The 23283-nt window shown below is 55.2% G+C and overlaps 8 protein-coding genes across 8 annotated transcripts; 6 read left to right on the top strand and 2 right to left on the bottom strand.

Annotated features, from left to right (window-relative positions):
* Positions 1–1003: 1003 nt before the first annotated feature.
* BKA78DRAFT_362577 (uncharacterized protein) lies at positions 1004–1929 on the top strand (the record flags this gene model as incomplete). Its single annotated transcript, XM_066892467.1, has 3 exons — positions 1004–1211; positions 1409–1600; positions 1653–1929. 3 exons carry the CDS (start codon positions 1004–1006, stop codon positions 1811–1813), a joined length of 561 nt encoding a protein of 186 aa, XP_066739098.1. The 3' UTR covers positions 1814–1929.
* Positions 1930–3674: 1745 nt separating this feature from the next.
* Positions 3675–5010, top strand: BKA78DRAFT_357049 (uncharacterized protein; the record flags this gene model as incomplete). The annotated part of the gene is made up of 3 exons (XM_066892157.1): positions 3675–3715; positions 3767–4304; positions 4591–5010. 3 exons carry the CDS (start codon positions 3675–3677, stop codon positions 5008–5010), a joined length of 999 nt encoding a protein of 332 aa, XP_066739097.1.
* A 1369-nt stretch (positions 5011–6379) lies between these two features.
* On the top strand, positions 6380–7472 carry BKA78DRAFT_50487 (uncharacterized protein). The gene is made up of 3 exons (XM_066893287.1): positions 6380–6494; positions 6563–6593; positions 6652–7472. Exon 3 carries the CDS (start codon positions 6711–6713, stop codon positions 7374–7376), a length of 666 nt encoding a protein of 221 aa, XP_066739096.1. The 5' UTR covers positions 6380–6494; positions 6563–6593; positions 6652–6710; the 3' UTR covers positions 7377–7472.
* A 406-nt stretch (positions 7473–7878) lies between these two features.
* On the bottom strand, positions 7879–8701 carry BKA78DRAFT_50494 (uncharacterized protein). The gene has a single exon (XM_066893288.1). The coding sequence runs from the start codon at positions 8489–8491 to the stop codon at positions 8006–8008; it is 486 nt and encodes a 161-aa protein (XP_066739095.1). The 5' UTR covers positions 8492–8701; the 3' UTR covers positions 7879–8005.
* Positions 8702–13727: 5026 nt separating this feature from the next.
* On the top strand, positions 13728–14732 carry BKA78DRAFT_357047 (uncharacterized protein; the record flags this gene model as incomplete). Its single annotated transcript, XM_066892156.1, has 1 exon — positions 13728–14732. One exon carries the CDS (start codon positions 13728–13730, stop codon positions 14730–14732), a length of 1005 nt encoding a protein of 334 aa, XP_066739094.1.
* Positions 14733–18607: 3875 nt separating this feature from the next.
* BKA78DRAFT_258796 (ChaC-like protein) lies at positions 18608–19640 on the top strand (the record flags this gene model as incomplete). Its single annotated transcript, XM_066885311.1, has 5 exons — positions 18608–18654; positions 18712–18743; positions 18804–18873; positions 19015–19099; positions 19158–19640. The coding sequence occupies 5 exons, from the start codon at positions 18608–18610 to the stop codon at positions 19638–19640; spliced, it is 717 nt and encodes a 238-aa protein (XP_066739093.1).
* Positions 19641–19906: 266 nt separating this feature from the next.
* Positions 19907–21387, bottom strand: BKA78DRAFT_357045 (nife hydrogenase-like protein; the record flags this gene model as incomplete). Its single annotated transcript, XM_066892155.1, has 2 exons — positions 19907–20665; positions 20728–21387. The coding sequence occupies 2 exons, from the start codon at positions 21385–21387 to the stop codon at positions 19907–19909; spliced, it is 1419 nt and encodes a 472-aa protein (XP_066739092.1).
* Positions 21388–21606: 219 nt separating this feature from the next.
* Positions 21607–23193, top strand: BKA78DRAFT_326444 (DNA-directed RNA polymerase). Its single transcript, XM_066889434.1, has 4 exons — positions 21607–21684; positions 21732–21836; positions 21886–22288; positions 22339–23193. Exons 1-4 carry the CDS (start codon positions 21637–21639, stop codon positions 22920–22922), a joined length of 1140 nt encoding a protein of 379 aa, XP_066739091.1. The 5' UTR covers positions 21607–21636; the 3' UTR covers positions 22923–23193.
* The last annotated feature ends 90 nt before the right edge of the window (positions 23194–23283 follow it).

The raw sequence follows: 23283 nt of genomic DNA, 5'->3' as shown, positions 1-23283 counted from the left end.
GCAGCCGAATTGGAGCCTTCTGAAGACCGCCCATGCGAAGGCGGATGGTCAACAGGGAGCAGATGATGGACGTGGTGTGTCGAGTCGACGCGGGGATTTATGGCCAGGGTCATATTGAGTTGCTCGAACATTCGGTAGCAGGCAACCGAAGAGGAAAGAGCTCGCGCCGAAAGAGCCAACCTTTTGGGCCAAAAGCTGGCATTGTTTTGAAGGTCTTCTTTGTGGCGTTAGAGCTACCAGCCGGTCCTTCCTTTATTAACACCATTCAGACATTGTGCAACGCTTCTAGCGTTCCAAAGAAGGTGCGTACTCACCTTTGGTCGCCCTGCTCCGTGTTCCAAGCAAGATACTGCGCACCTCTTGGCATGTATTGCGCGGCAGGCACATGGAAACCAATCCTCGGTGCCGAAATTTCGGAGTCCGAGGTGAGGCATCATGATGCGAAAAGCTTTGTTTATTTGGCTGAGTTAGGTTGTCTTGGATAAATATCACCACCCAATATGGGCATCTGAAGCAGCTCCGCCCCCAAAGATTCTCCTTAAAATGGAATCTGCACATCGGCTTACTTAGATCGGAGGTGCTTCAGCCATCGACGGCTGCTTGTTTGAAATGTCCAGAGGCCGCTGCCAACACCTCATTAAGTGGCTTGATCTCAGAGAAGAACAAACGTACTGGGGTTGTCCTCATTTAATGGGGGCATTTTAGACCGGATTTTGATTTTGAAGTTTCAGGCCCGTGTACCAGAAGATAGGTGTCCATATCATGATGGAGGAGTTGGAAACCTCGTTTTGGTCGACCAGCTGATGCCACAGCCGATTCTGAACGCAGTATAGGGCAGGTCAAGGTCCAGAGAATAGTCGAGATTTGAGGATCAAAAGCAAGACAAGAGCCAGAGTTGGGCAATCCTTTTGGAACAAGTGTAGACGGCAGGAGCGCCGACCGGCACAACAAGACTTCGAAAGGCGGCCAAGTCGTCAAGGTCCAGGACGGCAAAGAGGTCAAGATGCATATCACCCTGGGCCTGAAGACTCCCAGCCAGATTGCCGACATGGTGTTTACCACTGTCCACGGTAACGTGGATCAGAAGGGCGTTCCATACCAAATCGTCGACATCGACGTTTTCGATACCTTCCCCGACGATGCCGTTTTGAAGCACCTCCGCAAGAAAAATAATAAATCCTTTTCGGACACAATTTGTTTTACCACCAAAGGTTTGAGTTGGTTTTTGAATACTTGACTTGTGCTGCCCGAGCTTTTCGCTGCGGACGCGCCTCCCCGTTGCGACCTCTGTCGTAGAGGAAGGTGTCCGTCCACCTTTGCGGCGATTCGAAGTTCCTTTTCCTTTGCACACCAAGACTGTACGGCAACCTCAAACCGAGTTGACCCGAAATGCCAACAACCAGTGGAGGACCTAATGAGAATCAGCAGTATGTCATCCCCTCTGAGATTGAAGCACTCACTGACAGAGCTCTGAAGAGGCCAAGGCCAGAGAACTACCGGACCTCCTACCTCGTTCCTGACTTTGTACCAAGTGATGTGCGTGCAGGCCTCGTTTCGGTTTCATCTGTGTTGACCCGGACGCAAGTCATAACCTATAGAGGTTTGAGATCATGAACTCGGAGATCTTCTCTTGATTGACAACCAATGGACAGCCGAAGAGCGCGCGAGCGCCGAGCCTTCAACACGTCATACCGCGGCCAGCAAGGCTCAGCAGAACGCGAATGCAACGCTGCCGCCCGCGCTATATCCTGAGCAGTTCGTCTTAATCCGTGTTGACCCAGAGGCGGAACACGACCACTATAACGAGGAATAAGAGCATGATGTTGGTGGAGGGGTCGATTGTGAGGATGACATCTACGAGGAGGAAAAGGGAGCTCAGCAGGCCGAAAGGGAGGATGATGATGATGGCTCGCCCAATAAAGGACTTCGTGTCCGTCCAGGAAGCCGTGACAACCGGACGTCAGCTTAAGGGATGAGATGCTTCAGGTCGTCATGGAGGAGTGCAATTCCTAATAAAGAGGCCGGTGCTGCGACTGGAGGTATAGACAACAATAGAAAAGAATTCCAATTGGCTGCAATTGACAGGAAAAGGATCCAATTGGGGCCAGGATGGACAGTGCTTCCTGGAAAGAGGGAGGACAGTAGACAAAGTAGGCCGGTCTTCTTTGTCCTCCAATGATCGACTTGTGCTGCTTCGCGTTTCGGTCTGAGAGTAGTTGGTCGCGCCTTCTGGTGGCAGCAGGAAGGCGCAAAGGAAGGTGCGCACCCACCACGGCTGTGCTTGTTTTTCCTCTTCGCACACCAACTCTGCACCTTCGCACGCTGAAGCTCCGAACCTTCGAACCTTCAGACTTGGCGGGAGATTGAAACATGCCGTCGACTCACGAAGGCAATGTCGATGAGGGTCAGCGGTACGTTCATCCTTCTCTGGGATCACACGAACAACTCACCAACAGATTCCCAAAGAAGCGAACCCAACGAGACAAACCAGACGACCGACGAGACCGCTCCCACTCATCCAGGAAATCTCCACAACCCGACTCCCATCCATGTCCATCTGAGCGTCACGGTGAACGTCTTCCCGGTAGACAATGGAGGCCAGCAGGAGAACGCTCCCACTTCGACGCATCCAGTGAATCTCGAGCAAGCGTTGCCAGAGATTGTCAGCCGCTCAGGCATTCTGGAGACTGCTTTGAGACTCCTAGTGGAAAACATGACCACGAACAACACACTCTCAAGTAACGACAGCCAGCAGCGCAGGAGCACTGAATCGGAGACTTCACGGAGACTTCTCGCGAAGTCCCCGGAGAGCATCAGCGCAACGAGATCACACCGCCTGAAACAATGGCCGACCTCGATCCAGCGCAGTTCGGATTCATTCTGATCGACCCGGAAGCGAGTCACGATGACGAGAACACATTGTACTGGCGCCAGCAGCGCCACGCTCACTCAGGATCAGCTGCGGAGGGCTCATTCAGTGGGCCCTACACCCGCAATGAAATGCTTGAGATGATTTCGGAGGAGACAACTTAACAACATGGGTGGTGTCGCAGTCCAACGCATGGCGAGACAAACGACTGCTTACAGACCCTGGAATCCTAGGGCTGAGAGACTGGGCCAAAGCTGGAGTGAACAAGAATCTGCCGCAACCCACTTGCAAGCTATAACGATGAGTGTACTGCCGCCAGTAACACCACGCAATCTCGGAATTCGCAGCTCAGGGGTTGTTCAGCGGCACTTACACTCAGGATGAAATAGTCCAGATCATCATGGAGGAAATCTATGGCTGTGCTACCGATAGACCAATGGAGAAGGGGAGGGTTAAGCCCAAAAAGCGAGAGGATGTGATCAAATAATCCATGGAGCGTTCAGATCATGGTGGAGTAGTCGGGACCTCTTTTTAATCGAATCGATGGAGCCTTTTCCCATGAGTATAGAGGAGAGATAAAAATTTTGAATCTTTTTGGACTCGATTTCAGCTGTGCTGCCTGTCTTTTCGGGCTCATCGTACTTACCACTTTGATGTCGTGCCTTCACTTTGCGACTTTCCGCGGGGAGAAAGGTGCGCATTCACCCATACGGTGCCTGCTCTTTTTCCTTCTCTTTCTTCAGATCAAGATCACACCTCCGAAACCTCCAACGACAAGCTCAGGACCGAACCTGACGCAACCAAGATGCCTTCGGTCAGTGAGGAGAGCCCTCGCAACGGTCAGCGGTTCGTTTATGCTTCTCGGAGATTCAAACACTTACTGACATGTTTCCAAAGAGGCCAACCCGAAGGAACCGCCCCAACGCCCGCTGCCGAAAATCCTCGTCCCCATCCGGAGAACCGCCAGAATCTCACCGTCAATTTGACCGTCACGATCAATGTGTTCCCCGTCGCCGGCGAGCTCCGTCAAGAGAATGCTCCCAACACCACCATTCCACAGGCAGTGAACTTAGACCAGATCCTGCAAGACGTCATCAGCCGCTCGGGAATCTTAGAGACCGCCCTTCGACTGATGGCGGACAGCACGGTCACTGTCAACACACCCGCTTCGAGCAACCACGCGCCGCAAGCAGAGCGCCCGAGGGCCGATCGTGCAACACATCATACCGCGGCCAGCGAGGGCCAGCAGACCGCCAGTACAACGCTGCCGCCCACGCTCAATCCTGAGCAATTCGGCTTCGTCCGCGTCGACACGGAAGCGAACGATGACGATGAGAACACCCTATACTGGCGCAACCAACACCATTCACACTCCGGATCAGCCGCGCAAGGATCCTTCAGTGGTCCTTACACGCAAGAAGAGATGCTGCAGATTGTGAGAGAGGAGACTTCTTAATCCCCAGGCGTGCTGCCGCCAGATCATGGAAAAGGAGACAATTGGACCAGATGTGGTGGGTATGGGGCGACCTGGCAGAGAGTGAGAGAAAGAGAAAAGTCCGGGAAGCCGAATAAAGTAAAGACGTTGGGTCGAATTGGATCGGTTCGGCCAAACTCGCACTGTTGTTGATTCTTTTCTCCGTGACGTGCATGTCGCTCTGGCACCTGGCAATTTGAACGTCAACATCTACGTCTTTCCCCCGGCTAGTGACGCCCGTCAAGAGAGTCGTCCCGCTACCGACGCCGCACAACTGGTCCACCTGAACGAAGTTCTGCCTGACATCATCAATCGTTCAGGAATTCTAGAGACAGCGCTGCGCCGCCTAGCAGAAGAAGCGGCGGCGGCAAACACTTCTCCCTTCACCAGCGAGCAGCAGGCTACGGACCCAGAGACCGATCCTTCGAACACTCGTGCCGCCACCAGCGAGATGCAGCTCAACGAGAACACACCATTTGCGCCCGTAGTCGACCCCGAACGCTACGGCTTCATCCGCGTGGATCCCCAGGCAGACCACGAGGACGAGAATACGTTGTATTGGCGCGAGCAACACCATGCTCGCATGGGATCGGCAGCAGATGGATCCTTTAGCGGTCCATATACTCGGGACGAGATGTTGCAGATTATCAGAGATGAGACCTCTTGATCAAGAGGTGTGCGGCCACCAGATGGAGGAAAGGGGATTAATCAGGCCCAACAAGTAATAGGATTAGAATTGGACGGGACTATAAGTGATGGAGCCCAGGATCGAGTAAGATGAGATGGTGCAGATAATCAGGGAGGAAACGTTGCCTTAGTCCATGGGTGTGCTGCCGCCAGGTGCATGGAAAGAAAGCCAATTGGGCCAAGATTGCGAGAAACTTGGAGCGAAGTGGCACGGAGACAGAGTCCAAGAAGCCGAAGATAGTTAGACGCTAAATGGGAATCGATTGGTTCGACCGAACTGCCGTTGTTGTTGGTTGCTTGCTCCGTGACGTGCATGCCACCCCGCCACTTGGGCTCTTCGTGACAGAAGGTTCTTCAGGCCCAATTGGCAAAAGCCAGAATATTGTGCAGAATCGAAATGGTCTCGCAATAGTGAAGTGGACGTATTTCTTGGCACCCCCTGACAATATTGGACTTTCGGAAACTAGGCCAAATACAAATTGGAGTCCAATTTGAAAGCATCAGGAACCCATCGGATAGAGAATGCGGCCTTTTGGCCTCGGTTCTGGGGCCATGCGTGCCAAAATGCGTGGTGTCGGCAGCCTTGGCGGTCTGGTGTTGTTCTATCCGTCGTCTTCCCGTGTCTGCGATGCTGTTCTTGACTTCATCTAGGGATTTGTGCAAGCAAAAGTCCGTGGAACTAAATTGACCAGTCTTGGATGTCTGATCCCCGGGAATTTCACAAATGTCTTGACTCGGGAATCCGGCATGCCAGAATTGCAAGCTGTCGGCGAAGCATTGAAAGTTCAAAACACGTGCGTAGAGCATCTTGTCAATGTGTGAAGTCGAGGAAAGAAACAACGACCACGAACAGTGGAAGCCATCACCACCGCGGACACGTCGGCTGGCGGGCATCAACGAGCGAGGATTTTGCAGGCCACTCTTCCTTGGCTTTGAATGGATCCGCAGAAGGTATGGCAGGTTGAACAGCCTGGGAATAATTGCTTCAAAGATAGTGACAAGCATAACAGAGCCTTGAGCCCGCAAACGCGTAGACTTCGTCTATCACGACACTCTTCATGGCAATGTCGGGCATGCGAACGCGCTTCATGTTGGAAAAGCTCCACAGAGGTATCAGGACGGTTGACCAAACGAAATTCGAGGCAAGGTACGATATCCAAAAAGGCCAAGAGTGCAGGAATGGGCGAGCGTTGGCAGCAAAGTGAAGAGGTGAGGTTGAGAAGACGCGCCGGGCAAGGCGGGAGCGGAATGAGTGACGGATGGCGGGGCCCCGCATCCGCGGGCTAGGATGACGTACCTGCGCTAGCCGACAGCACAGCGGCGGGAAGCTCCCGACACCAACGCGTCAACTTTCCGACTCTCCAACTTTTTGCTCCCGCTAAAACGTCTGTCCAGTTTGAAAAAGACAGCCAGTTGCGACTTTGAAAGATCAATTAGCTCGCCCAACCTTGCATACATTTCCCGGTATGTCATACGACTTTCAATGGCTCTCCGAACACTACGCTTGGAGCTTTACAGCTAACCAGACAAAGCTGCCTACATTACCAACCTGAGCGAGACAGAGTATGACAAGCTGCCGAAGCTCCCCGACCAAGCACTGACACGGCATCATCATCCAAAGACTCCAGCGATCTTTCCCTCGCCCAATCGAATCAGCCAAATCGTCCAAACAGCCCTATAATGGCACCACCGCCACCAACACCCTCATCCTCCCAGCGCAGAGCATCCCTCCTCCACACACACGTCACCGCTTTCCTCGAGGCCCTGACACCGCCCGATCCCTCAAACTCCAATCCACCGCCGCCGCCCTCGCCGCCCTCCCTCATAGACGCCTACTTTACCTGCTCCTCCGCCTCGCCACCAACAATCCACGAACACGGGCCTCCCTTTACGCAAAAGCTTCTTCCCTTCCTCGGCCGCCCCTTCATCAGAAAACTGCAATGCGTGCAGTATTTCGAGCTCATGGGCGGCGCGTTAGAGCTAGCAATAAAACGGGGCAGCGTGAGGGTGAGCGTAGATGCCGATTTCCCGATCTCAGATGACAAAACGGGCAAGTACACTAGCGAGGATATCGACGCCGACGGCAACATATGGCGCCAGTTGCCGGGCCGCGTGCTTGCGACTGGCCAGTGCCACTGCGTCAGCCGCAAGACGGGGCGCGGCTGGGATGAGGAGGTCGTTTGGGTTTTTGGCGGCTTTCAAGAGAGCGAGGATGGGAGTGAGGCGCGGTTCCAGCGGTGGGACATTTGGGCGGACGCGGCGAGTGCGTGGGTCGCTGAAGGTGGCGGGGACGCGGGTAGTGTTGGGTGGGAGAGTGGACAGGAGAGGGATCGAATGCCTTGGTAAGATCTCGTCGAGCAGGGTGGATCGATTGGCGAAGAGAAGAAAGGCGATTGAAAGAAGTAGGGTCATGGAACTATGGGCTGTGCACACTTGAGGAGACTGGAAAGGACCTCTCAGCAAGAAGGCGCGAGAAAAGTGGCAAAGAAGAAGATTGTTCAAGACTAACCTTTCGCCATCCGAGCCTTTGTTGTATCATGGTGCTTTTGGACGAAAGACATTTAAGACTTGAGACAGCATGCAGCGACAGAAGCTTCATGGACGTGTTCCCTCGACGCGCCACATATGGAAAAGCGCCACCAAACACTCCGCGGAACCCCCAAAAGAGATGGAAAGAACTTGAAGCTCTGGGAAGGCCCAGGACATGCGCATCAGCGTAGCAGGTCAGGAAGCAACAAATAAATGCAGCATCCCCTTCAAAGCCGGACTTGAATAGCAGCGCGCTGGACCTCTTCTCCCATCCTTCTGAAAAGGTCACCACTCGAACGCAAGCAACATCCACCTACGCCTCCCATCCTCCACGAAAGACGGCCCTCATCACCTACAATGCTACCATCCCTCGTCGGCCCCGTCATCGACGCTGGTAAGGCCCTCCTCCCTCCCTTCCCCGTCTCCCACCAGCTAAACCCTCTCAACTAACACCTGTCCCTCTCGCTTCCCGCACGCACAGGCTCCACCGACACCGAATACGCGTGGAACAGCACCGTCGCGGCCATCCCCTGGGGAACGTGGGCGCTCACCGCCGCCATCGTGGCGCGCGCAGTCTTGAACGGAGGGAACCTCCTGACCCTTCCGATGGTACCGCGGACGTGAGGCGGTCGATCGACAGACGGACGGACGACACCAGATGTGAACATGTGCGGCTTGGCGTGGTTCTGGTTGGGAGGATTGGGGTTTGCGGGACATGGATGGGAGAGGGAAATGGGGATGCGTGGGGTTCTGAGTTTTTGGTGGAGTCGCAGGAGCAGGAGACGAAGGGAGATTACACACGGTAAAAGAGAGACGGCGACCTGACAGGCGGGCGGGCTGGCTGGCTGGCTTCGGAACGTACGTGGGTGGTATTGAGCAGCCAGTGCAGCAGCAGCAGGGAGGCACAGTGGGCGACGAAAGATATTGCTCATCTGAGAATCTCTGTCGCTGAGTCAAAACATATGAGAGACGTAGAGTGCCAAAGCGCTTGATGCTTTCAAGACAGGGAGAATTGTCTCTCTCTTGATGGGTAGCCACAAGCAGCAGTCAAGCGCTTACGTCCGAGCGTGCAATGAAAGCATGCCTCCATTCCTTCGCTCTAGCAAGAAGAAATATTTGTCCACGTCATCCTGTCAACCAAAATAAAGAAGGCACTTGTTCAGAGACAAAAGACTACAGTCTCACTGTAGGTATCTACCTTGCCCGCAATCCCCAGCTCCTCTCTCTTCTCCTGTCCAACCACTCTCCTAAAGCTGAGGATGCCGAGGTCTAGTAGCAAAAGTCGTGGCACAGTAGCCACGACAGCCCCTGCCAGACTCCAAGTAGGGGATGGACTTGGTAAACACTGTTCTCAAGTGCCTGAGCATCTTGAATGCTCCCTAGATGCACGCTTTCCAAGACGGAGAATCTCAACATGTCTGTAACCGACTGTCGATTGCGCTCTTTGTCGCTCTCTCTCTATTCCTTGCTTGTGTGTGGTGGTCATGGTGTTTGCTACCAATTTTCGGACAGAAGGTGAAGACAAGCTGATGCAGCCGTCGTTTGTCGGGATGAGAACGCCAAATCGCTCAAAGCCGACCGTCTTCTCTCTCGAGGAGGTGGAGAGGCCTTTAAGGCAAGAGAAGACGCTGCCCATGCTCGTCCGCCTCGTCACATCGGCCAGCGCGCATCTCTTGAGAGATGATGGTGAGGTGGGCGGGAGGACCTGGGATCTCCGCCTCGAGTTGTTTCGCACAGCGGCCGGCTGGGAGCTCCTATGAGCGGATAGGAAGGCCGCAAAACGTTGCGATCCTCTTCCCAGTCTCAAATCCCAGTGTGAAGCGATACCCGCATTGTGTTCTGGCTGAGCGATTCCGTGCTGTGCGTCCATTGTCCTGGGTGTTTGCGTGGCCGTGGCTGCCTGCTGTGTGTCACGTCTCGCGCAGTGAGCGGGTGGTGGTTTCTTGGCCGGCGTATGATGCGGTGGAGGCAGAGTACGATGTGTAAGTGTTGCGGGTAGAGGATGAGGCCTCCTGGTGCTCCCTGGGCTGGTTAGCTTCTATGCTCAGCGCTCTGCTAGCTGTCTGTTCTTCCCTCTGCTCAGACTGTCTGTCAACTTGGAGATGCGCAGCGCGCAGAAGAGAGAGCTGCCATGCTGTACGTAGTTGGGCGCGTTGCTGGCGCGCGATAGAGCTGGATGCGCCCAGCGGATGCTGGCGTGCTTGGATGGCGTTGAGAGCAGTGGCTCCAGGTGAGCCCTCTCTCACCGGCTCTCGATTGCACGACGACGACGGCTTCTCAAGACGAGCGATGATGGAGAGCAGAGATAACCATTCAATGCTGGAGCTGAAGCTGAAGCCGATCATAGGCACATCTCTCTACAACCATAGCCCATCTCAAGCTCAGCAACAGCCGCGCACCCTCTGCGCCAAAGCTCCGCCAGCACCTCAGCCCACCCTCAGGCAACCTCATCACAATCTTCTTCTCCAACGTCCCGCACAAGGCGAGCACGTCAACGAAAAAGCAACAGCCGCCATCAAAAATTGCGCCATCGGAGCACCCGAAGGCACTTCGAACCAAGCAGCCGCCGCGAGGTGCAATGCAGGGCCGCCGGGCCACCAAACCCGAAAGCTTGAGCGCAGGTTGGTATGGCTAGGTAAGTATCCGGAGAGGAAAGGGGAGCGGGGGAGGCGCCCTTTTTGTTCACGACGACACCTCGCTTAATTTGCCGTTTAGGGACGTCACGTGTTATTAGGCCTGAGGCGTTGAGGGGAGAGGGAGGGGCGGAGGGCGTGGTGGAAGGCGTGGTGGTGTTGGGAGGGAGGTGCGTCGCTGGGTGCGGAGGAGCGTTGGACGGGTTCTGCGTGTGGGTGGGTGCACTTGCTCACTGCTCCTGCTCACTGCTCCTGTTGTATCTAGCTTTCATAGAAAGTACAGTTGGCTAACCACTGGGGTCATGAGACTTTTGACGCAGCGGCGAAGCAAAAGCAGCGGTGCCGGAAAGATCGACTTCCTTTCTGGAGCTAATGGGTGGCATGGCATGCTCTTCTCTACACCAAGGCCAGAGTGGGTTGCAAAGAAACGTCAAGTCCAAGGAGGTGCTGAGGTGCTTGAGTACTCCCTGTAGCTGCCCTCTGACTTGCTCAAATATCCAAGTGTTTACGTCGCGAGGTGCTTGAATGCTCCCTGCGTACACACATCTTGACTAGGTAATTTGAGTACCAGCTTTATGCTGAGCAGCTTTTGCAGGAGTTGACATTTCTTTCGGCCCCGACTGTGCTGAGGACCATGCTCTTTCTCATACCCCTGGAGGACAACTCGACCTTGCAATGTGCAGTCTGTGATTGTGGTTTCAGTCTTGGTTCTGCGTTTTGCAGGACATGGGCTGAGGTGGAATCACCTACCTGTCACTGACGCTCCTGCTCTGGCAATGGAAAGACTGACAAAGGAGACAGCTGATTATCCGGCCCATGCAGCTCTTGAGGCAATCAGACAAAGTCCGATAGTCACCTTGACCCCGTTTCAAGGTAGAACATTCCATCCAGCAGCTAGCTCGCCCGCAGCTCGAACAAGCCAGTCACTTTGCTTTCAACACCAGCAAACGTACTTACCACAAACATAGACGCGTTACCGCCAGCAAGACACGCACAGCCAGGCCATCAGCCCGGCACAACCGCATCTCGCATCGGCAATTGAAGACCGCCATCACCACCTGACGGCCATCGACGTTGATGACCAGCATTCAGCGCACATCAACCCCAACAGCGTCCGCAAACGATGGTTACACTCTACAGTCTGCACCGACGCAACCCACGCGGAGACCCACTCCATGTCGCGCTCTACACCCTACAGCCCAGCGACCCCCACGCTTTTTCTGGAGTCGGGGCAATGCGGTGCGAGCGAATGGGGAGGGCGAGTTGATGGTTGATGGTGTGCAACGGCTCCACTTGTTCGACTGTCTCCACCCCCACTCCCCCACGGATTACCCACATACGGAGATTCCCAGGGCTACCTACATCTGTACATCTGCTCCTTCTGCACGCCGGTGGAGCCTGGAGACTGTGTGGACATGAACGCTTCCTGTCGATGCCTTGTGACCGACCGCCGGCACGGTACGTTGGAATCGGCAGCGGGAGACTGGGCTAGACCACGGTGGTTGGTGCGTCAGTATGCACAGTGAGGATGAGTGTGGAGACGATTGCGGGGGAGGGGCGACTTGGAGGACGACGACGGACGGCGGACGCGCCCTTTGCGCCAGAAGATTGACGAGCCGAAGCTGTCAGGCGGCATCGCGCACGCAACGTCAAAGTTAAGCGAAATAGAGAGGGTGTGAGAGCGAGCGGGCATGTGGCATGTACTTTTTCAGATGAGGGGGGTTACTTTGCAGCTTGAGCGACGCAATGATCCAGATGGCAGCAGACTCGAGCCCAAAAAACCTTGGAGTGTTGATGTTGAGCAAAACGACCAATAGAGGCGTAGGGCCAGGGCCCATTTAGTAAGGATCTGTTGGCTGCTGTCCCGCTACTTTGTTTCGTTAATAAGCCTCCGGAAAAGGCAACTGGTCGAGTGATGGGGTGCTAGAAATAGAACAAATGTTGTTGACGTATGGTGGCCAAGGTTGGAACAAGTACTTATTACGTGAAGGGATGGATCCATCGAGCAAAGGATTCGAGTTCGAGTACGACTGACTACTCTTGTGACAATTCATGGCAGGCCGCATGGCGACTCGCTGCGGTTGGACGGCCGAGCAGCCAGCAGGATGCAGCAGACTGAACTTGGCCGCTTGGGGAGACAGCAAACGAGTCCTGAGGTAGGTAGCTGCATGGGGCTAGGCCATGTTCACGGCATCGGGAGGGATCTGTGGGGTAAGTCGATTGGGTTCTGCACTGAAACCGTGTCATCAAGAAACCTCGCGAGCACCCAGCACCCGGCCACTGGTCAGCACCATCCCTGGTCCTGGTGCCGAGAGCAGGACAACACCACATAACCAGTGACGCGTTCTTTCCTGGCGACTCTTTTTGGAACATTTGTTGCTGGAGCCCAATGATCGATGAGCGGCAAGGGGAACCGAGTGGGAAAAGAGGCATCAATTCAATTCCAAAAGCGGCCGTCTGATGGCTTGGTGGGTTTGGCGCCAGTTTGCGGCTGAGATGGTGCACGGCATGATTCAGGAAGCTTGCGTGAGGGGCTGCGGCTGCTGAAGGCTGTAGCAGGGCCACTGTGTGTTTGGTATGTGACTGCGAGATGGTGAGGGGTTGGAGGTACGGTTCTGAGAAGTGAGAGTGGTGGTCGGCTACGGGGTTGGCTAGCCGAACCCAGCGGGCCTGCGTCACTCTGGCGTGGGGGTCACACAACACACTTCCCCCGCGTCGCCACAGACGACAAACCACGCTGCGAACCTCGTCCACACCATGCTCACCGCACCGCCTCATCCTCGACTCGACTCCCGCTCCTCCCGGTCCCGCACCGCATTCTGTCTCATGACAACCTCTCTGCCGTCACATCTCGCATCACAGAAGATCCATCAACTCAATTCATACCAGCTGACTGCCACCGTCGTCGGTCCAGCCAAGAACCGCTCCACCACGTCTCAAGAACCCCCACGCTACTGTGTCCATCCGCGAGAACCCCAGCTGCTGGGATTCCGCACGTTGCCAACCCCCTTGGCCTTCCTTGACTGGAGCGTCATTCGACTGGAGCCTCCGCCAAACCAAAACTATCCCTTCCCGCCTCAACACCTGTTGTTGCGCTGCTGCCAAGCTCCAGCATTGATTCATTTATTCGTGTCTGGCCACTCGAAACGCTGCTAAACTTGTCAAGCCCTTGGTGATACTCTGCTGCTGACTTAAGTCTCCGAACAGGACGGGCCATCTTTTCCTATTGTGCCTTGATTCCCAAACCGGCCTCCACTTTCATACTGCTGCGACTTCAAGCTGACCCCCACGCTGCTTCCCTTCTGGGGGATTATTTAGCAACACCTTAATCCCGCTCTCCCTGCTCCTTGTACCCTAGTCACAGCCTCCTGGTTCCTTTAAAGCACTTCGTCAATCCTCAATATATTTTGACATTGACCTTTATCTTCTATCCACCACCGTCACATGTGGTAGCTTCAAGAGTTGGAACTTTTCTCGTTCGATATATTCCATGTCACCACACAAAAACAACCCTACGCCCCCCAACGCCGCCAACATGACCGGAAGCACTGTGCCGTTGAACAGTCCTGCCAACACGCGGATTGTCAACAACCGTGGCCGCCGTCCTCTTCCGCCGGGAGTCTACGTTCCCACCGTGGCCTTCTTCGACCCCGTCACGGAGGACCTTGACCTCGACACTACCGCTTCACACGCTATCCGGTTAGCACAAGCCGGCGTGGCGGGCATCACTACCCAGGGCTCCAATGGAGAAGCAGTCCACCTTTCACATCACGAGCGGAGCCAAATCACGTCAACTACTCGAGAGGCGCTTGACGCCGCCGGATTTCCAAATGTCCCGGTCATGGTCGGTTGCGGTGCTCAATCCACCCGGGAGGCGATTGAACTCTGCAAAGACGCGTACTCGGCAGGTGGCGACTACGCGCTGGTCCTCCCACCCTCCTACTACCAAGGCCTCTTCAACCAAGACTCGGTCAAGTGCTTCTTCACCGACGTGGCATCCGCCTCGCCCGTCCCCATCCTCATCTACAATTACCCCGGCGCCGTCTCGGGCCTGGACCTCTCATCCGACACCATCACCGCGCTGGCCGAGCACCCCAACATCGTCGGCTGCAAGCTGACGTGCGGCAACACGGGCAAGCTAGCACGCATCGCGGCGGCCACGCGCGCGTCGACGCTCTCCAAGCCGGGCACGGGCTTCCTCTGCATGGGCGGCAGCGCCGACTTCATGCTGCAAACCCTCATCGCGGGCGGCAGCGGCGTCATCGGCGGACTGGGCAACGTGGCGCCCAAGGCCATGGTGCGCATCATGCAGCTGTACGCGTCGGGGCTGGTCGAGGAAGCGCAGACGCTGCAAGAAGTCGTTGCGCGCGGCGACTGGGCTGCCATCCGCGGCGGCATCGTCGGCACCAAGAGCGCCCTCATGTCCTTCTTTGGCTACGGTGGCTACGCGCGCAAGCCGCTGCCCCGCCCCGGCAAGGACGAGAGCAAGGCCTGGCGCGAGGCCTTTGACGAAATGGTCCAGGTCGAGAAGAGCTTGTAAGAATCAAAACGTCAGCCGGTCAGTGGTTAGGCCGCCAGATGCTGCGCTGGTGGTGTGCTGGGTGAGATGCAGATGTGGAAGCGTCGGCAGCAGGCAGCGCGTCGACGTCATTGGGCCGGTTGCCGTGTGCGCTCAATACCGAGCCAGGCCGTCGGCAGAAATGTCCGTCTTGACCACAGATCGAGCAATGGACGGTTGAAGGGTGTATGTGGGAGGACGGACGCGTGCCGCGTGGGTAGGTTGGCCTTGCTTGGCCGCGCCGCGCGTGGATGGACGACAACGTACGAACGAATGGACGGGTGGAGTGCTGGGCGTCTGCTTGGTTGGACAATCGACTGACTGGCTGGGAAAGCCAAAGTATTTCACAAAAGTCTTTGTTGCGAGTCTCCGCATCACATTCACACATCTCGTCCACCATCTCACATGCGCTTCTGCTTTGCTCTGCTCTGCACGCCTTCAACTCGTCTTGCTACTCCTGCTTCTCCTGCATGCATGCTTCTGCCATCACACTGCCGCTGCAATGTTTATGTCGTTTACCGCCTGCTACTACATGCTTTTCTCCGGTCTGCGCTGATCTGGTCTGGTCTGGCCCGAAAGGGGCCAGCAGCCTCAGCCAGCCAGCCCAAAGAAAAGCTTAAAAGTTTACATGCATTTTGATCGACTTGACCCCTCCCCCTCCCCTTTCCCACATCATTACACTCCACTCCCATCACCACTGGCCACTCTCATTCGCCCCTCCGCAGTTAAGCATAGACATCGCGCTATTATTTCCTGTTTGGTGTGCGCTGCTTGCTTGCTTGGCGGGGCCTTGTTTCGTGGCCTTGGTATGACTGCGTCTGCCTTTTGTGTCTGTTTGAGTTGACCGTCTTTCCTGACGACTTTGACTCTGCAATGGAAACGTTAGCCGTGGTATACTGGCGGGCAGGCTGTCACGCAAATACACAAGCTGGGTTGGGCGGATGTGGAGGCGCTCACATCTCGCGCGTTTAGTTTGCACATTGCCTTGTTTTGCATGGACACGGATTCTGAAAGTTGGAAAGGAACAAAGGAAGGAATGGTAGACTGGACCTCTGGCGTTTTTTTCTGATTTCTTAAACTCCTTCACTCCGTTCTACAACGTCACTTTGAAACCTCACCTCTCCAAAAGTTCTGTCGATTTGTCTAGATCCACAAACAAAAACTTGAAAAGATTGTGATGTAGGTCTTTGACCTTGCGCATTGCGTGAGCATGCAGTCCAGGAGACTTTAAGAAACGGGTTCTGCTGGCCAAGTTGAGAGGTGAACAGGACTTGTCCAGTGATGGCTAGTAGGCAGGGCTTACTTCCTTTGAGCAGCGCCCAGTCCTACCAGTTGCTTGGGAAGATATGAGCGATGCAACGCAGCTCAGTGCACCACAGCTTTGGGTGTTCCATCATTGATTTGAATGACTGCTAACGGCTCAGGCTACATGGTTCAGCGTCACGCGCACGCAGCGCGCCTGTGCTCGCCGGCCGGCCCTGCAGCAACACACGTCTGCGATTGTTTTTGCCCGTTCTATACTAACCTCCCTCTCGCGAACAAAGATTTTTGGCCTTGGGCCAACTAGTTTACAGTCCACAATGCATGCATCCATTCATTTTGCGGGCGAACAACGAAGAGGTGTGGCCGGTGGCAACGAAGTGGATTGGCATTGACGCTGACAAGCCGACGACGCTCAGCTGGCTGCATGGCTCTGTGTGGCTTTGCTTGCGGAGTTAGTGGCATCATCGTCAATTCGTCGTTCATCGACCTGCCTGCCTCTGTTGCCGCATTGGGCAAAGAGATCGGAGGCGGGGTTGATGGGCGGTGGTGGTGGTGGGCGCGCGTGGGGGTTGACGAAAGGTACATCTGTACAAGAGGATGATTGAATCAAGTCAATGTCTCCAAGTACGCTGTACATGACTTGGAGTACCTACATACTCTACACGGACCAGTAGGCTGTCGCACCAGGCAGAGGTCGATCGCCGTTAGTTGACGGATCAACAGGAGAGACCTGAAGCCACAGAGAGCGCTGACATTCGACTGCCGCCCATGCGTGGACTGCTGGCTCCCTGACTACATGTACATAGTGACATAGCTGAGTCATGTCTGCCTTGTTTAAAGTAGAGCTGCCTATAGCACCTCGACCCGCACCTACAGCTGAAAACAGAAGTCAAACAGACGCGCGGTTACGTCGCCTCGTCTCCCAGATAGGCATCCATCTCTGCATCTCTTGAAATGCAGCCCAAAAAGGAGTTGGGTAGGCATGCGTGCCCGCGCATGCAGATCCAGATCAGGTCCAGATGGCTGTGGTGCGGTTTTGACTTTGCGCAAGTCGGCGAGATCGGTGATGCATGGCATGGCAAAGGGACTGGAGCCGCTGGAGTCGCCAGCCAGCCCAGCCGCAGAGCCGTGAGTGAGTGGCGCGAGAGAGAATTGAAGATTGCTGTGGCGGCCATTTCTGTTGTAGCGTCCTGCGTGGCTACTGTGATAGCTGGCGGTGACGCATCATGGCTCTCTGTTTATGGAAGGTCGATTTTAGTTGGTCGGTTGGAAGGCGATTCGCTGTTCCCGAAGTCTGAGATGCAAGTGGTAGTTGCTTGGGCATCTTTCTAATGCATTGCAGGGTGATCTAGATTGTGTTGCAGAAGGCACCTCGAGACGATGGCGATATTGCCGGGACAGAAAGCTATGCGGATGACACAAGTGTATGGTCTGCGGAGCAACCTCCCTGATACATCTCAATTCGAGACGGAGAGTGCGCCTGGGCCGGTCTTTTAAACCGCCCGCATTGAGTGTGCATTCGGCAACTTGTCGTGGGAAAGAGGCGTGCTCGAAAACAAGCGTTCAAGGTGTAGTTCCTCCCTTCGTGCAAGTGCCGAAGACATCTGGTTCGTTGCTTGTACTGGAGCCGACGTGGTCATCATAACACGGAGCTCAAAGTGGCAAAGAAAATTGCAATGCTTGCCGACAGAGAGTGGACTCGAGGTCGAGTTTGTTCAGGGGACAAGATTGGTCCCACAAACAAACGCTGGTCCAGCAAACTAACGTTTATTCCCAGGCTTCGTGGTAAATTCGTGGCACACAGAAGCCCGAACGAGAAAAAATGTATGCATCCAGGGAGCTTTCAAGCGCCTTGGGCAAATGATACTGGATTTCACCAAGTCTTTTGCGTAGAGTTCCAAGGAGTAGTCGAGCAACGTGTGCCACGACTTTCGCAACCAGACCTCCCATCGTCCGGCGGACGAATGCATCCCGCCTCAGCCGCTCCGCTCGACCTGCCAAACCATCATCAACAACTTTTGCACTCTCTCCTACCTGGATGCCACGCCACGGACGACGTATAAACGCACCGGACACCGGCAGTGGTCCGACAGACAACGCGTCTTACTTCGTCCGGATGGACGACCTCTACGAAGCCTCAACCATCAACATCTTGGGCTTCTTCGGCGAGCATGGGCTCCTCCGCTGTTCCCCCCACGGATGACTCGCCGTCCAGCGCGCAACATTACCCATTCAGTCCGGTCGAGCAGTCCGTCTGTCCTTTCGAGGCAAAGCCACCCGCCTCGTCCCTGAACAGGGCAATGCAACAACCTCCGCCCCTTGAAACCGAGGAAGGCGACGGCTAGCAACGGAAGCCGATGAGAGTTGTCCGGAGCTCTCGAAGTCTTTCATGTTGGCAAAGTATTTCCAATGTCGAGAAAGCAGACCCCGAAAGATATGGTATTATAAAGGCGGACGCGTCCGGATGGTGTGCAAAGACGCGAGAGCGAGGGCACGTGCACTGTCGACATATGACGTTGGCCAAGCTGTTCGATATAAACACGATTATTTTCCCACCGCAAAACACCAACATTGTTCGCACCGCAAACGGCACGATGGGGGACTCGCAGGCCGCGGAAGACTTTTGGTTGTTTGGCTACGGGTGAGCCACTTTCGGGGTTCCCCAATCCATGAACTTTGCGCTGAGACGACTACGCAGAAGCCTCATATGGAAACCCCCGCTGCATTTTGGTGATTGCTTCTAGCAGCGCTTCTCCACCGCCGTTCTGGTCCGACTGACGCGTGCTGCAGATGAGCGCGTTCCTGGATACATCGATGGCTACGTGCGCCGATTCTGGCAGGTATGTCGAGGAAGAACGGCGTCCATAGTACGCGGGCAAAGAGGAAGTGCAAAAGCTAAGAACTAGGAAATGACTTCTTAGGCAAGGTACACCAGCGCCAGATAAACCACGTCTACCCAACATTCCGCGCGAAGGGCTGACACGTATGTACGTCCGCACAGCCAAGACCATCGAGGAACGCCCGAGGCCCCAGGGCGCGTCGCGACGCTCATCGACCGTGCGCATTGGGAAACGCTGACCGACCACGTTCGCCTGGCCCCCTGAACGACCACCACCCCCCAAGTCCAAAGTTGACAACATGCAGCACGATGCGCCGGGCGAGCGGGTCTGGGGCGCCGCCTACCACATCCCGTCGAGCCACGCGGCCGAGATGCGCGAGTACCTGGACATTCGCGAGATCAACGGGTACAGCATCCAGTACACGCCCTTCCACCCGGCACCCACGGCGAGCAACCCCAAGCCAAACCCCATACGCTGCATGGTGTACATTGGGCTGCCCGAGAACCCGCAGTTCACGGGGCCGCAGGACCCGCAGGCGCTGGCGGAGCACATTTTGAGGAGCAAGGGGCCGAGCGGCGAGAACAAGGAGTACCTGTACATGTTGGAGACTGCGCTGCTTGGGCTCAGCGACGAGAGCGGCGATGACCACATCACCGACCTGGTGCGGAGATGTCGAGAAATAGAGGCTAGAGCTGTGGAGAGCGCGACGGCCGAGAGTGACGAGCGCATTGGCAGCAAGCTGCATCGGGTGGGTAGCACAGAGGAACAAGAAGAGGTTGAGAAGTAGACACAATAGACAATTCAGCAGCACCAAGGTTTTGGCACCAGGGTTGTAAAGCCACTTCGATTCTAAAGCGGCGCTCGAGCGCTCACGTCGAAATCTAGTTTTTCTTGCATGCTGTCCCAGTTCTGTGTAATTTCTTCGGGATGGAAAGTCGAATGAAATTCAAAAACGCTCAAAGAAACCCGGTCCCGTCGGCTCTCAAACTACAACAATATACAGGTGGTTTGCCCGTTGCATTGTGTCCAAGGCGCACCTCAATCATCCATCTCTTACCTGTCGACCTCGCCAAACACCAAATCCATGGTCCCGATAATGGCGACGGCATCAGCAAGCAAATGTCCTCTTGAAACTTGGTCGAAGCAGCCCAAATGAGCAAAGCCGGGCGCCCTGATCTTGCATCTGTACGGCCTCTCGCTGCCGTCACTGACGAGGAACACACCCATCTCACCCTTTGGTGCCTCGATCGCGCTGTAAGTCTCTCCTGGCGGAACCGAGTATCCCTTGCTGTAAAGCAAAAAGTGGTGGATAAGAGCCTCCATATTTTCCTTCATGGCAGCCCTTGGTGGCGGGGCAATCTTGTAGTCCTCGACCTTGACCGGACCAGCGGGCATCTTGTTGAGACATTGGTGGATAATGCGCAGGGATTGGCGGAACTCCTCCATGCGGCAGAGGTAGCGGTCGTAGCAGTCACCGTTTTGGCCAACGGGGACATCGAACTCAACTTGGTCATAAGCGTCGTAGGGCTGGCTCTTGCGCACGTCCCAGGGCACGCCCGATCCACGGAGCATAACACCAGTAAAGCTGTAGTTGAGAGCATCAGCAGCGCTAACGACTCCCACTCCTTGTGTTCGTCCAACCCAAATGCGGTTGTCGGTCAAAAGTTCTTCGGTCTCGTCGATGCGGTCGCCGAATTGGGTGGCCCATTGGTAAATGTCGTCCAGCAGACCAAGGGGCAAGTCCTGGCTGACACCACCCGGGCGAACGTAGGCGGCGTGAAGACGGGCACCAGAGACACGCTCGTAAAATTCCTGAAAAGCATCAATCACACGAATGTCAAAGCATTGGCGCACCGGAAGAGGCCGGAGCTTACCATCAGCTTTTCACGCTCCTCGAAGCCCCACAAGAAGGGCGTTAGCGCACCAACGTCCATGGCGTGCGATAAGACCGACATCAAGTGGTTCAAGATGCGCGTAATTTCTCCAAACAATGTCCGAATCCATTTTGCGCGCTCCGGGACCTCGATGTTGAGCAGCTTCTCCACAGCAAGCGAGTAACATTGTTCATTCGTCATCATCGAGACATAGTCCAGACGATCGAAATAGGGCAGCGCTTGCAGATATGTCCGGTACTCGATAAGCTTCTCGGTGCCTCTGTGAAGCAGGCCAACGTGTGGATCCGCCCGGACAATCTGTTCACCATTGAGCTCCAGAATCAGACGTAATACACCATGCGCGGCCGGGTGCTGAGGTCCAAAGTTGACAGTGTAGTGGCGCACTTTGCGCTTGCCCGCCTCGCCGACGTCGATTTCACTCTCCATTGGTTTGAAGTCGGCATCTGCGCTGACAAGGCGCGTTCCTGGCGGTCCACCTTCGAGACTCTCGGTCGCATACTGCGCATAGTGGCGGGGAAGGGAGGTCGAGAGGCAGCGGGCCGAACGGAGCTGTTGTGGGAGGGCAGTGCGTGGCGTCTGGGAGTGGAGGCACATACGCCTGGCCGTCTGGCCAGCGAAACGAGCAAAGGAAACAGGCATTGTTGCTTCTGAGCAACGCCAGGCCCTATGCAACAAGAAAGCGGGATTGAAGATGGAAAGGTAGAGTGGAGAGGTGATGATGGAGGTCGAACTTAGTAAAGCGAATGATGAGATCAACGATTGGATTGCCCGAGGGGGCGGTGAAACCTGGGGCGGCAGAATTATGGTTCCGCCCGCGCCATCACACTACTCGGAACTTTTTTCGACGTTCCGCGATTCGCAACATCCCAACTCACGCCGACATACACCATGGGCCAATTCAGAGAACCGAGCCAGGAGGAGGTTGAGAAGCGCAGGGTGAGTACCCCCTCATCTTATTCCCGGGTCCTCTAACTCGTGCAAAGATTGTCGGCGTCCACGCTGAGCACGTCTCGAACATTACCTCGACCGACTTCCCCGGCCACTATCCCGGCGAGGACCACAAATGGGACCTGCAAAGGTTTAGAAACGTAAGTCTAGTCAGTTCCCAATCTACCACACTCGACTGACCTTCTACAGAGCTTCAAGGTCGACTTCCACAAGCATGAGCAGTACGACACCCAGTTTTCCCTTGTCGGCATCGACACCGCTGTCGCAAACGCCTTCCGCCGCATCATGATTGCCGAGATCCCTACGATTTCTATCGAAGATGTCTACATTGTCAAAAACACCTCCATCATACAGGACGAGGTCTTGGCCCATCGCCTAGGACTTATCCCGCTCAAGGGAAACCCCGAAGCAATCAAGCAGATGAAATGGTACAAGAAGAAGGCTCCTGGTTCGGAAGAGGAGGAAGACCAGCGGACGGACTACAACACTGTCGTTCTCGACCTGAATGTTGCTTGCGAATGGCACCCGGATGGCAAAAATCTGGCGCGAAAGGGCGAGACGGATCCCAAGAAGATCTTTGTCAACTCGAGTGGTGCGTCACATTTGCCCCTGCGATTGCTGCTCTCACTAATTTCGATCTAGTATACGCCCACCAGATCAAATTCCTTCCCCACGGCAACCAGGAGCAGCTCTTCGCTGGCGAAAATGCCATCCGACCCGCCTACCCCGACATCCTGATCGCAAAGATGCGTCCTGGTCAATCAATCCAACTGTCCATGCACTGTATCAAGGGAATCGGCGCCGATCACACCAAGTTCTCTCCCGTCGCAACTGCTACGTACCGGCTACTGCCCCACATCGAAATCACCAAGCCCATTATCGGCGCCGACGCGCACAAGTTTGCGCGATGCTTTCCTCCCGGCGTTATCGAAGAAGTTCCGATAACCAGGGAAGAGGCCAGGCGAGAGAAGAGCGGATACGAGGGCCACGAGGGCGAAATCAAGGCCGTCGTGAAGAACCCGTTCAAGGACACCGTTACGAGGGAATGCCTGCGCCACGACGAGTTCAAGGACAAGGTGAAGCTGGGACGCGTGCGGGACCACTTTATCTTCAGCGTCGAGAGCACGGGACAGTTTGATTCGGACGACATCTTCATCCAGAGCGTCAAGGCTCTGAAGACCAAGTGCCAGATCATGAAGAAGAACTTGGAGAATGTGGCGAGGTAGTTTCGATGACCCTCTTCAAGTGTCACCACGTTCTGTCGAGTCTTGCATAGCTACGGAGTTTGGGGCTTGGATGGGCGTTTTCGATGGGTTAGACCTGGGTTGAAAAAAGCTGATATCCGCGGTCAACGAGACCTGGGGTCAGGGGCGACCCCTTACCACTCAGGACCACTTAGGGCCTATCTTCTGTTTTCGAGAGTAAATAAAGGATCTTATGGAATCAACTTGGCCATTACATACATCTAATCCAAAGCCAAGCAAAACTTGGCCGTGAAGGAAATCGCAACGCACGAAAGCAGCTATGAACATGCGTCGAAGGAATCGTAAAAAAGGGTGATTGAAGGTCCGGATGCTTGCTATGGAC

Source organism: Phyllosticta capitalensis (genome assembly GCF_038381095.1).
Source record: "Phyllosticta capitalensis strain CBS 128856 chromosome Unknown BKA78scaffold_12, whole genome shotgun sequence".
NCBI lineage: Eukaryota > Fungi > Ascomycota > Dothideomycetes > Botryosphaeriales > Phyllostictaceae > Phyllosticta > Phyllosticta capitalensis.
The sequence above is the reverse complement of the archived record's forward strand: the minus strand, read 5'-3'. Positions and strand labels throughout refer to the sequence as shown.

What these genes read in the sequence shown, in the direction of transcription:
- BKA78DRAFT_50487 (XM_066893287.1), top strand. Translation starts at nt 6,711, where the DNA reads ATGGCACCACCGCCACCAACACCCTCATCCTCCCAGCGCAGAGCATCC.
- BKA78DRAFT_50494 (XM_066893288.1), bottom strand. Translation starts at nt 8,491, where the DNA reads ATGAGCAATATCTTTCGTCGCCCACTGTGCCTCCCTGCTGCTGCTGCA.
- BKA78DRAFT_326444 (XM_066889434.1), top strand. Translation starts at nt 21,637, where the DNA reads ATGGGCCAATTCAGAGAACCGAGCCAGGAGGAGGTTGAGAAGCGCAGG. An exon ending in ACCTGCAAAGGTTTAGAAAC is followed by an intron (nt 21,837 to 21,885) that starts GTAAGTCTAGTC and finishes GACCTTCTACAG; the next exon opens with AGCTTCAAGGTCGACTTCCA. An exon ending in GATCTTTGTCAACTCGAGTG is followed by an intron (nt 22,289 to 22,338) that starts GTGCGTCACATT and finishes ATTTCGATCTAG; the next exon opens with TATACGCCCACCAGATCAAA.